This window comes from Eubalaena glacialis, chromosome 13, assembly GCF_028564815.1.
Source record: "Eubalaena glacialis isolate mEubGla1 chromosome 13, mEubGla1.1.hap2.+ XY, whole genome shotgun sequence".
Classification (NCBI taxonomy): domain Eukaryota; kingdom Metazoa; phylum Chordata; class Mammalia; order Artiodactyla; family Balaenidae; genus Eubalaena; species Eubalaena glacialis.
The window spans coordinates 53,057,807-53,070,530 of NC_083728.1; the positions used below are offsets into that span (position 1 = coordinate 53,057,807).

General features: G+C 42.8%; 2 protein-coding genes across 2 annotated transcripts in view; one reads left to right on the forward strand and one right to left on the reverse strand.

The window, feature by feature from the left end:
• The window catches only part of CFAP61 (cilia and flagella associated protein 61), a 255,942-nt gene that overhangs the window by 224,558 nt on the left and 18,660 nt on the right, over positions 1–12,724 (reverse strand). Inside the window, exon 7 of the mRNA XM_061208391.1 lies at positions 3,667–3,799. Coding sequence (XP_061064374.1) covers positions 3,667–3,799 — 133 coding nt within the window. The remainder of the gene's footprint in view (positions 1–3,666; positions 3,800–12,724) is intronic.
• Positions 8,330–9,139, forward strand: LOC133103997 (3-hydroxyisobutyrate dehydrogenase, mitochondrial-like). The gene has a single exon (XM_061209631.1). The coding sequence runs from the start codon at positions 8,330–8,332 to the stop codon at positions 9,137–9,139; it is 810 nt and encodes a 269-aa protein (XP_061065614.1).

Genomic DNA, 12,724 nt, shown 5'->3' on the forward strand with positions numbered 1-12,724 from the left:
AATAAACTGCATCCAAATCGGAAAAGAACAAGCAAAATTGTCTTTGTTTGTAGATGATATGATCTTACATACAGAAAATCCTAGAGACTCTACCCAAACACTGTTAAAACTAATCAACAAATTCAGTAAGGTTGTAGGACGCAAAATCAACACACAGAAATCAGTTGCATTTCTATACACTAGAAATACAATCTCTGAAAAAGAAATACTGAAAACAGTCCCATTCACAAAAGCATCAAAAACAATAAAATACCTAGGAATAAATTTAACTAAGGAGGTGAAAGATCTGTACACTGAAAACTACAAGACTTTGATGAAAGAAAATGAAGAAGACAGAAATAGAAAAATACCCCGTGTTCATGGACCAGAAGAATTACATGCTGTCAAAATGTCCATACTGCCCAAAGCCATCCAGAGATTCAATTAATCCCTATCAAAATTCCAAAGGCATTTTCATGGAAACAGAAAACAAAAAAATCATAAAATTTGCATGGAACAACAAAAGGCCCCCAAAAGTCAAAGCAACATTGAGAAAGAGAAACAAAGTCAGAGGCATCACACTTCTGATTTCAAGCAATATTACAAAGCTATGGTAATCAAAACAGTACATGGGGGCTTCCCTGGTGACTCAGTGGTTGAGAATCCACCTGCCAATGCAGGGGACATGGGTTCGATCCCTGGTCTGGGAAGATCCCACATGCCGTGGAGCAACTAAGCCCATGAGCCACAACTACTGAGCCTGCGCTTTAGAGCCCGCGAGCCACAATTTCTGAGCCTGTATGCCACAACTCCTGAAGCCCGCACGCCTAGAGCCCATGCTCCGCAACAAGAGAAGCCACTGCAATGAGAAGCCCGCGCACCGCAACGAAGAGTAGCCCCTGCTCACCACAACTAGAGAAAGCCCGCGTGCAGCAATGAAGACCCAACGCAGCCAAAAATAAATAAATTAAAAATAAATTTAAAAAAAGCAAACAGTACGCTACTGGCATAATAGACACATAGACCAATGTAACAGAATAGAGAGTCCAGAAATAAACCCCCACATTTACAGTCAACTAAAACTTGACAAGGGAGCCAAGAAGACTCAACGGAGAAAGGCTATTCTCTTCAATAAATGGTGCTGGGAAAACGAGATAATCATATGGTGAAGAATGAAATTGTACCCTTGTCTTATGCCACTGACAAAAATGAACTGGAAATGGATTAAAGACTTAAACATAAGACCTGAAACTATAAAAGTCCTAGAAGAAAACATAGGGGAAAGCTTCTTGACATTAGTCTTGGCAACAATTTTTTTGATATAACACCAAAAGCACAACCAACAAAAGCAAAAATTAGTGAGACTACATCAAACAAAAAAACTTCTACACAGCAAAAGACACAACAAAATGAAAAGGCAACCTACAGAATGGGAGAAGATATTTGCAAATCATATATCTGATAAGAGGTTAATATCCAAAATATACAAAGAACCCATACAACTCAATAGCAAAAAAACACACAACTCAATTTTAAAATGGGCAGAGGAACTAAACAGACATTTTTCCAAGAAGACATCCAAATGGCCAACAGGTACATGAAAAGATGCTCAATATCACTAATCATCAGGGAAATGCAAATCAAAATCACAATAAGATTATCACCTCACACCTGTTAGAATGGCTACCATCAAAAGATAAGAAATGGGACTTCCCTGGTGGTTCAGTGGTTAAGACTCTGAGCTCCCAATGTAGGGGGTGCAGGTTCAATCCCTGGTTGGAGAACTAAGATCCCACGTGGTGCACAGTGCGGCCAAAAAAACAAACAAAAAAAATACCCACCAAAGACAAGAGATAACAAGTGTTAGCAAGGACGCAGGGAACTCTTGTGCACTGTTGGTGGGGATGTAAATTAGTGCAGACACTATGGAAAACAACACGGAGGTTCCTCAAAAAATTGAAAATAGAACTACCATATGATTCAGCAATTCCACTTCTGGGTATGTATCCAAAGGAAATGAAAACAGGGTATTGAAAAGATCTCTGTACTCCCATGTTTACTGCAGTATTGTACACAATAGGCAAGATATGGAAACAACCTAAGTGGTCATCAACAGATGAACGGATAAAGAAGATGTGGTATGTATGTATGTATGTACATATGTATGTATACATATATATGTGTGCATATATGTAATGGATATTATTCAGCCATGAGAAAGAAGGAAATCCTGCCATTTGTGACAACAAGGACGGACCCTGAGGATATTATATTAAGTGAAATAAGTCAGACAGAGAAAAACAAATACTGTATGATACTGCTTTTATGTGGAATCTAAAAAAGTTGAACTCAAAGAAACAGAGAGTTGAATGGTGGCTATGAGGGGTTAGGTACAGGGCAAAGGGGAGGTGTTGATCAAAGGATACAAATTTCCAGTTATAAGATGAATACGTTCTGGGGATCTAATGTACAGCATGTTGATTATAGCTAATAATACTCTACGATATACCTGGAAGTTGTTAAGATAGTAGACCTTAAATGTTTTCACCACAAAAGAAAATGGTAATTATGTGACATGATGGAGGTGTTAGCTAATGCTATGGTGGTGATCATTTTGCAATATATGAGTGTATCAAGCTAACACATTGTACACCTTAATCTTATACAATGTTATATGTCAATTAGATCTCAATAAAGCTGTAAAAATAAATAAATAAAGGTCTTCTCCAAAAAACAAAGACCTGACAAAACTGAATAGGTACAGTTGGATCATTAAAAGCCCTTATTTGGGTCTGTATGAATCATTTTAATTATCAGTAGTTTTTGTCTCATCGTGTAAGACATGGTTTTTCAAAATGGTGCTGCTGGGCCCAAATATTTCCTGACCCTTCCTTCTGTCACCAGCCTGGAGCTAAAGGTCAAACGACAATATTTGAAAGCAAGTCCTTAAAAGACAATGCAAAAACCTAAACATGAAAGAATAAAAATTAAGTATTTCAATGTAGAAGAAACAGCTATCATGGACTAGTATATCAGAATCTAATTTTCAGGGCCAGTTCTCACCTTAAGAAACTAACGCCCATGTATATCTAAATTAATCCTGTTCTTCACCCGATGTGTTTTCCATCATGTAGATAAATGTTTTACCACCTGGGCTGCACATTGGAATTACGTGGGGAGCTTTTTAAATATACTGATGTGCTCTACCCCAAAAGATTGCTTTCATTGGTCTCAGTGCATCCTGGCATCAGAAATTTTTTCCGAGATAGAATTCACCTCCTGAAACCGAGGGTAATCATCAGTTAAATCCATCACACCTGGAGCCCACCATCATGCTCAAGCTCACTTTAACTGTTGCTACCAAAGACTTGCACATCCTTCAAGGGGCACATAGCCCAAAAGATAAGATGTTTGCCCGAGTTGTTTTCCAGGAACTTGGAGTCAGCTGCATCTAGTTCGAGCTGGAGCCTGTTAAGACTGGGCATCTGGAAGGACCTCGTAAAACCTGAAAACCTAAAGCGGGAACCCTGGGGAGGTGGGTGATGGCACAGCTGGGAGGCGGGCCGGGCACACCACCTAGAAGGAGGAAGGGAAGCAGCTCCCAGGATGCTCAGCAAACCAGGACCAGAGCTGCTCACTTCTCTCATCCCTCTCCCTCAGTGGGCCCCCAGGTGGGTTATCACGCACCTCACACACGACGGCATGATTCTCTTCATCTTGGGCCTCTATGAGTTCAGCCAGGAAGTATTCGCCATAAGTCTCCTTCAGGATGGTGTCATGGTGCAGGAATATTGGCACGAGGTCGTCGTGATCTTCCACCCTGTTTACCGGAAAGGCTTAAATTCAGTGCTGGCTCCTCTGCTTGCTCCTGCGACCCTGTTCTAAATGCCAGGGATAGAGCAACACGCCCATGAAATGAACTTACATTCTAATGGGGGGAACAGACAACAAAAATGTAACAAACAAATCACCTGGAACATTTCAAAGAGTGGTAAGTTGCTTTGGGATGGAGAGTGATGGGGTCAGGGAGTGACACTTGAGTGAGACCTGAGTGAAGAGACGGGGAGGAAGCTGTATCGAGACTTGGAGGTGGGATGTCCCAGGCAGAGGGGACACGCTCGGCCCGGCTGGGCGTGGACTGCAGGGCAGCATCGCTCACGAGCCAAAGGACAGCAAGGTGGGCACAGCGCCTCCCAAAAGTGCTCCAAGGAGCACTGCTTCTATGATATTGCTCCCAGCAGCCCTTCCTCCCCTTAGAAGAAATCCACTGTCTAAAAACACTTTTCCGCTATAGGGTCCCTCATAGATCGTCACAGTTATAAAGACTCTGGGAATTACTAAGATAAAGAATATTTAAGCTTGTTTATGCATTCCTCCCATGCAACGGGCCCATGGTACCCTTTATTCCTAAAATGTCTCTCTACTTCCATGGAGGGGGAGATGCTGGCTTGAAGGTAACGAAGGTCTGCTCACCATCCTGGGCACGTCTACCTCAAGCCTCCTTCTCAGGACCTCTACCGTGACCTCAACTACCAGTGTGGGTGGGGAGAGGAGGACCCAAGAACCAGGTTTACAGCAGCAAGAGGATGCTGGTCCTTGGCCTCCATTTTGCTGCCATATTCCACATTCCTTTCTTCTTTTTAGCAGATTCTTGATTAAGTCTACTCTATTTTACCTGTCTAGGATGTTCTTATACATTTTCCTGGTCTTTTTCTTTTAAAATGTTCCATATTCATATTATTTTTTTCTAGTGTAACTGATTTGGCTACTACCTTTATCTTCCCTCCCCCTTATTTCATTACTCTGACATCTTTATCATCCCACTTTATCTTCTAATATGTTCTCCTTGATGTTAATAGCAGCTCTATCTAATGAGTGGCAAAGACTCCATGACCAGACCCTAGCCTAGTACACCCTGAGCCTCTTTTCCACTAGGTCTGAAAAGACATGAACAAACACTAACAGTTCCTAACAGTTCAAGGCCACATCCCTAGAATGACCTGAGATCCCCTTAAAATGCCTGCCTGAGAAAGCTCAGGGCTGCCAGAAGAAGTTCCTGTTTGTTCCAGCTGACACCTGAGGATAAGGCCCCGTCTCCCAGCCTTTGTGGGAGGTCAGGAGCCTAATTTCCATCAGGGCTAGTGAGTGACTCAGATGGGTCTCACAGGGACCAACCCCACCTTCCCATTTTTTGTAATTTGTCACTTCCCTGACTCTACTGAGACCCTGCTCACTCCCCTCCCAGCTCCCTCATTTTCTCTTTATTTTATTTAATTTTATTTATTTACGTTTTATTTTCCCTCCTTTTCTCTTCAAAAGGCCCAGTCACCATGGAGCAACTAAGCCCGTGACCCACAACTACTGAGCCCACATGCCACAACTACTGAAGCCCGCGTGCTGCAACAAAGAGTAGCCCCCACTCGACGCAACTAGAGAAAGCCGGCGTGCAGCAACAAAGACCCAATGCAGCCAAAAATAAATAAATTAAAATTAAAAAAAAAAAAAAAAGGCCCAGTCACCTCCGTACAAATCAAAGTTGAGTTCAGTCCACCCTGGATGTTTCCCCCTATCGCAACGGTTATTACGGATTAAAATCTGTCCTTACCATCGTTCGGCTTTGTCGACCTTTGACATCTGCACACCCTGGAGCCCACAGCCCAGGGGCAACAGTGACAGCCAACGTGGACGGGGCCCTACCGCACGCACTGACAGCGCTGGGGTGCTGTCGCTTGGCCTGTTTGCAGGTGCGGACGTGTGGCCCAAGGGGGCGCCTCTGGGGAGCGACCCCCGCTCCACACTGGCAGCTCCCAGCCCTCTAATCAGCCTCTGCCTCTCCTGGTTGAGAAACTGGCCCAGTCCCCTCGCTGCTGAGCCTTGGTGTCTCACCTGCACAAGGCCAGGTACGAGGAGAGAGGGAGGGTACAGCGTGGGCATGCCCTCAAGGTCACTCTCGGGCAGGCAGTCGGCCCCCGGCAGCATCTGCTGTGGGAAACTTCACAGTCCCCCCACCATTTGATATGCCCCGAAACCCCCATCAGCTGCCTCCACCTGAGAGCCCAGGACCTCGGCTGGAAGGGCCGAGAAGGCCCCAGTGCATTCCAGAAACCCCTCACTTCCCCGCAAAACCACCCGCAAAAGGGTACTGCTAATGGAGATGGCTTTTCTCTGTAAAAAGAGTCCTGGACGATACTGGTTAAGACAAAACAAAACAAGAAGATTCTAGGAGAGAACAGCCAACAAATCCACTTTCAAATATCCTGCCAAAAAATAAAGTCCACATCAGTATTTATTAATAGAGATAATTATTTTAAATTATGTGAAAGTAATTCAATATCCTAATCTTCTTAAGTGGATCAAGACAGCTATCACTGTGTACCATGGGCTTTTATCTATATGATGGACACAAAACTACTACTTTGTGGTATAAAAATCAGGAATAAAGGTTCAGAGAGACCCAGGGCCGTAAGCCTAATCATGAGCCCTCGGCAGCCCGTGAACAAAGTGATCCATAATCACACCTCAACACTTATTCTTCTGGGAATAAGAAGAAAATCATGGAGCTCTGAAGAGTCTCTCCCTTCAGCCCTTCCTCAAAATGGATAAAGAGGAACTTGTTCTAAGAAACGCATTCCTTGGGGTAATCGATGATTTATGATCTTGCATCAGCCCCGGTGCTAATGATAAAGTATGACATCAGCCTCGCAGAGTCTCAAATGGCATATGACAAAGTCCAGCCCCATGGAAACAGACACCCTGGCTACTGAAAACAATTCATTCAGTAAAATGTTTAAATTTGAGCACTGCCTGCCGCTCGGATAGGAGGAGAGCCACAGCTTCCCGTGGAGCCGCTGGGCACAGCAGGGCCACATGCCCAGCACTTCCGTGACCCCCAGAGTTTAGGTGGTGATAATTATGAAGGTTAGGGTTGATCAACACAAAGTACAATGAGGCTGACACCGCTGAATAAGGATCAACCTTCCTTTGGAGCTTCCAGCCAGCACGTGCTTGGAGAAGGCGACCACGTGCGTGTTAATGTAATCGGTTATAGACTATTTTTATTTATTTATTTATTTATTTATTTATTTATTTATTTATTTATTTATTTATTTATTTATTTATTTATTTATTTATTTATTTATTTATTTATTTATTTATTTATGGCTGTGTTGGGTCTTCGTTTCTGTGCGAGGGCTTTCTCCAGTTGCGGCGAGCGGGGGCCACTCTTCATCGCGGTGCGCAGGCCTCTCACTGTCGCGGCCTCTCTTGTTGTGGAGCACAGGCTCCAGACGCGCAGGCTCAGTAGTTGTGACTCACAGGCCCAGTTGCTCCACGGCATGTGGGATCTTCCCAGACCAGGGCTCGAACCCGTGTCCCCTGCATTGGCAGGCAGATTCTCAACCACTGCGCCACCAGGGAAGCCCTAGACTATTTTATTTTAACTTGTTTGGAGGAAACAAAAGGTCCATCCCATAGAAACGGGTTTGATCATCCAGGCCCCTAAATGTCCATCGAACTCTGAAAAACATGCCAGTGAAAATGGGGTGGGATCCGAAACTGAAGAAAATCAACAGCCTCTCAGGACACCTCACTTGGGGCCTGGGTGTCCTGTAAGCCCAGGAGAAGACAAGGTGAAGGATGACAGGGCCCTGGTGGCTGTCGCTGGCTTCCTCAGAGGTGGGAAGAAGGGAGGACAAACTCACTCACCACTTCCACTACATCAGTGAACGGGGCTTTCAAGGAGCAGCGTGATGCCAGACCCCAGGGCACTTGCCCGGCTGGCTGGCACTGTCCCTTGGTGGCAGGTGGACCTCTCAGCATCCGGACCACTCTTCTGTAGCATCACAAGCCTAGAGGAGAACCTACAGGTGGCTTCCCTGGATGCGGGAGGTGTGCGTTGTCTCCTTGCCAGCAAAGAAACCACTGCAAACTCACAGATGGCAAGTTCCTGCTTAGGGGCCGTAAGGACGGCCGCAGCCTATCTTTGCGTTCAGAATACTGGCATGGCCTCCTCTCTCCTGTCTGATGGCATCTTCCACAACCAGAGAGGACCCACATTTCATTAGCTAGACTTAAAAATGTACCATTGGAAAAGTGATTCTGATATTTAAATGCCATAAATATTGTATTTATTTAAGCCTGAAAGAGTGTGTATATATGTGTGCATATTCTTTAAGAAATCAATGAATAGCTGCAGCTGATCCCACCCGCCGCACTGCGTACCCTAGCAGTCAGTGGGTGAGCTTGGAGCCGCAGAAGTCACCATGGGGAGGCAGGGCGGGGGCAGCATGGCAGCCTCCTTATGGCTCCGTGGAGCCGCCGGCAGCAACCAGCAGTGGCCAGCCTTGCAGCCATGTGTTCTAGGTCAGTGGCTTCTAAGACTCCAGTTGGATTCACTGGAGTAGGCAACATGGGGAGTCCAATGGCAAAAAATCTCATGAAACATGGCTATCCACTCAGTATTTATGATGTGTTCCCTGATGCATGCAAAGAGTTTCTAGATGCACGTGAACAGGTAGCGACTTCCCCAGTAGATGTAGCTGAAAAAGCTGACAGAATTATCACAGTGTTGCCCACCAGCATCGATGCGATAGAAGCTTATTCTGGAGCAAATGGAATTCTAAAAAAAGTGAAGAAAGGCTCACTGTTAATAGATTCCAGCACTATTGATCCTATGGTTTTGAAAGAATTGGCCAAAGAAGTTGAGAAAATGGGAGCAGTTTTCATGGATGCCCCTGTTTCTGGTGGTGTGGGAGCTGCTCGGTCTGGGAACCTCACGTTTATGGTGGGAGGAGTCGCAGAAGAATTTGCTGCTGCTGCCCAACAGCTGCTGGGATGCGTGGGCTCCAATGTGGCATGTTGTGGAGCTGCTGGGAGTGGGCAGGCTGCAAAGATCTGCAACAACTTGCTGTTAGCTATTAGTATGACCGGAACTGCTGAAGCTATGAATCTGGGAATCAGGTTAGGGCTTGACCCAAAACTCTGGGCTAAAATCCTAAATATGAGCTCAGGACGATGTTGGTCAAGTGACACTTATAATCCTGTACCTGGGGTGACGGATGGAGTTCCCTTGGCTGATAACTATCAGGGTGGATTCAGAACAACATTCATGGCTAAGGATCTGAGATTAACACAAGACTCTGCTACCAGCACGAAGAGCTGAATCTTTCTGGGCACTCAGGCCCATCAGATCTACAGGATGATGTGTGTGAAGGGCTACTCCAAAAAAGACTTCTCATCCGTGTTCCAGTTTCTACGAGAGGAGGAGACATTCTGAGTTTGCCCTTTGGCTGTGGATGCTGTTGGAAACCACACTCTATCTTGGAGCCCCTTATAGCTCACTCCATAAGTAAATGGGCTTAATCAAAGGTCACCTGTCTGCTTTTGATTGTCTAGGTCACAGTAAACCCTGGGATTTTTCACCCATTTTTAACTGCTTATTCTTTTTATCTATTTAGCAAGCACATATTATCTGAATTTGTTTTTTTCCTGCAAGCCACTGATGGTCTCTGCTAGCTAGCTGATTGATCTTTTTCAAAAGTTTGATTCCTGAGCATCGTCAGCTAAAACGTTGCCTACTCCAATCAGGATATTATTTACTCCACTTTACAAATAAAACCAAATTTTTTTCCCACAGGATAAAACCTATCCTGGAGGAAAGAAAAGAAATCGAGAAAAGGAGTTAGTTAGAGAAAGGGGAAGTATAGTGAATTACTCCCTGTGTCCCTCAGAAAGTTTGTCCTATTAACCCAGTGATGGTATTCTTGCATTCTGAGGTTACCGGTTCATTTTCCAGGAGTTGATAAGGCAAGAGAACTCCTTGCTGCATGCTATGTAATTTGGACTCTGTTACATTACCTTGGTGTGCCCCTCTTGTAACAACTCCCAATACTCAGCAAACTTATTTTTTATATTTTTGCTTCCTTGTACATTCTTACTACATATTTTTTGACTTCAAAAGAATGACATCTTTAGAACTGTTTCAGAGCCAACGATGATATGTGCTTTACATAATTATTATATTATCCTAAATATAACCATATTATTTTGAATTCAAATAAATTTCTATGCTGATAAAAAAAAATCAATGAATAAAGAAAAATTCAGAGAATCCACTTTAGTGGTAGTGCCAAAAAATGCAATGTATTTGGCTTAAACCAACCCTTACCACGAACAGTTTCAACTTGGGGTTGGAGAACCTACAGCGGGCACAAGCTAAGCAACTAGATTTTTCTTTTTATTCAGATGTGTAAAACAAAGCACCTTTTTCTTTCCAAGATCTCTTGTGACCTCTAGTGGTCTTCTTTAGGAGAATCAAATCCATCATTTCTAAACTGTATATTCCATTCAAAACTTTAACATGGGTTTTGGAACCATTTAGCTTCTACTCATTGGAAAATGTCATGATTTTACAAGTTATGGAGGACTTCGGAATGAAGTGCTTCAAAGCACATTCAGGGCCAGTTAGAGGCCCCTGCACTTACACCACTGGGATCTGATCCAAAAGTCTACGTTGGCACACCATAGTTCCAGCTGGATTGTGAACCAAAACCATTTGCTGGGTCACTTATCAGGACTCAAGAAGACTAGTGGTGAAATTCCTAACTGCCCTACAACTTCTTTTGAATGCTTTAGGATATTTATCACTTAAGCATCAGAATGTTCATTTACATGAAATTGCTCAGAAGTCAAGCTTAAGTGGATTCCTAATAATTGTGACACTATCAAACGCTTAATAAAAATAACTGCTTTAAAAGGTGAGAAGTTAGCATTTAAAAAACACCACATCTTACATTTTAAAGTCCTAAATTGATGTAAAGTCCTAAATGTTGACCTAACAACTTTTGTTATTAGCAAAAAAGCAGTACTATGTAAAGGAAACTTTAAATTACTTTACAACACTGACTGACAGCACACAGTCCTTTCCTTAGTGAGTCCTCTCCTATCCCTGTGAGGACTTGAAAAAGGTAGGTTTCCCCCCAGAAAGGTCATTTCAATAGCTTCAAAATCTGAGAACATCTCAAATCCACCACCAATGATTAATCAAGCCCATTATAGATTATAAAGGTGTGTCTAGAAGCAGCTATGCTTTACTTCATATATTATGCAAAATACAGAACAGGAACTTCAGTAATTTGTGTCTAAGTAGAGGGGCACATTACAGCACAATTTTCCACATGGGTAAATCAAAGAAACGGAACTGGGGATTACAGCGTTAATTCGCTGGCTCTGAATGCGTTGCTAGGTAAATGGCAGAAGGATAATTACATCCCCAAACTCTTCACTGGTTTAGTGTCTTAAGAACTGTGTTCTTCACCATTAATTATCAGTGCAAGTAACAACTGATGAAACAGATGTTGAGAAATAAATGCGGGGGAAACAAGAGAAATGAGGCAGCCTAAGTGGACGCATGGCCACGCCCATCTGACTCTGAAGTGTCCTTTTTTCCTGTATCCTTAAGGAGGGAGATCATCCACATAAGTACATTTTCCAGATACCTGAAGTCCTACACCTGTAAGTATCAAAACTCTAATATGAACGCTGTGGACAGAGGGCCTCTTAAAATGTGTTACACTTCCCCTTCTGCAAGCAAAAGCATCAACTCTCATAATGCCAGTTATCTCTGTATTTCACTACTATATATTAAAAAGTTCTCTTTTTATAAACATCCCTTCCTCATTACAAAGTACCCTCTGTCATCTCTTTGCCACCAGCACTATGTTCCTCTCGTGAATTGCTTCTTGCAGATTTTCTGGACCAGCAGGACAATTCACCCTCAGAGGCTGAATAAGCATGACCTCAGGAAAAGGAATTGTGAGGTTTAGTTCAGGCCAGGACAGCCTGTCCCCATGAAGGTTAGCACTCATAACACTCAAGTGTTCAAGGGTAAAAGGAAGAAAGGAAGGAGGGGGTGGGAAGGAGGGAACTGGGAGACCAGCTCATAACCACCAGTTACCACGAATTACTGTTGTATTGGAGACAGTTTTAATAACTGAAACGTCCAGCATAAATGAGGGTGCAAGAAAACGAGACTCTATTGGTTAGGATATAAATTGACATGATTATTTTGGTTGAATAATTTGGTAGTATCTATTTTAAAATTTTAGTGTTTAATACAACCTTACCCAGAAATTCCACTTGTAGGTATCTATACTACAGACAAAAATAGCATGAATGCTTAAAAATATATGTACAAGGCTGTTTACCACAGCATTTCTTGTTATAGAAAAAAAAGAGGACAAATTTCCATAAATAAGGAATACTTAAATGAATTACAGTAGAACCACACGATGAAACACCACACAGCCATGAAAAAGAACAAAATTGATCTGGAAGGTGGATGAGCTGCTACCTTAAGTGGAAAATACAATTAACAGAACATATTATCATGACTATAGACATATATGTGCGTATATATATATATACATAGAGAGAGAGAGAGAGAGAGAATACACACACATACTAGCATTTGCATGTATAGTTACATACTCACATAGAAGACTGAAACAATGAGTAATTTTTTCTTTAAAATTTTTTCTGATTTGAAAATATAATTCATTTTATTAAATGAGCCCATGTCCCAAATTAATTAGCAAATGGCAGGAAAAAAAATGAGAGATTTTTAAGTGAAATGAAGACAAAATTACAGCAATTGTGAGACTACTTACAAGATCCTAAGAGATTAATTTTCAGAAATTTCTCAAAACATAATTTAAAAAACTGCCAAGTGGCCAGAGGTAGAGCACTG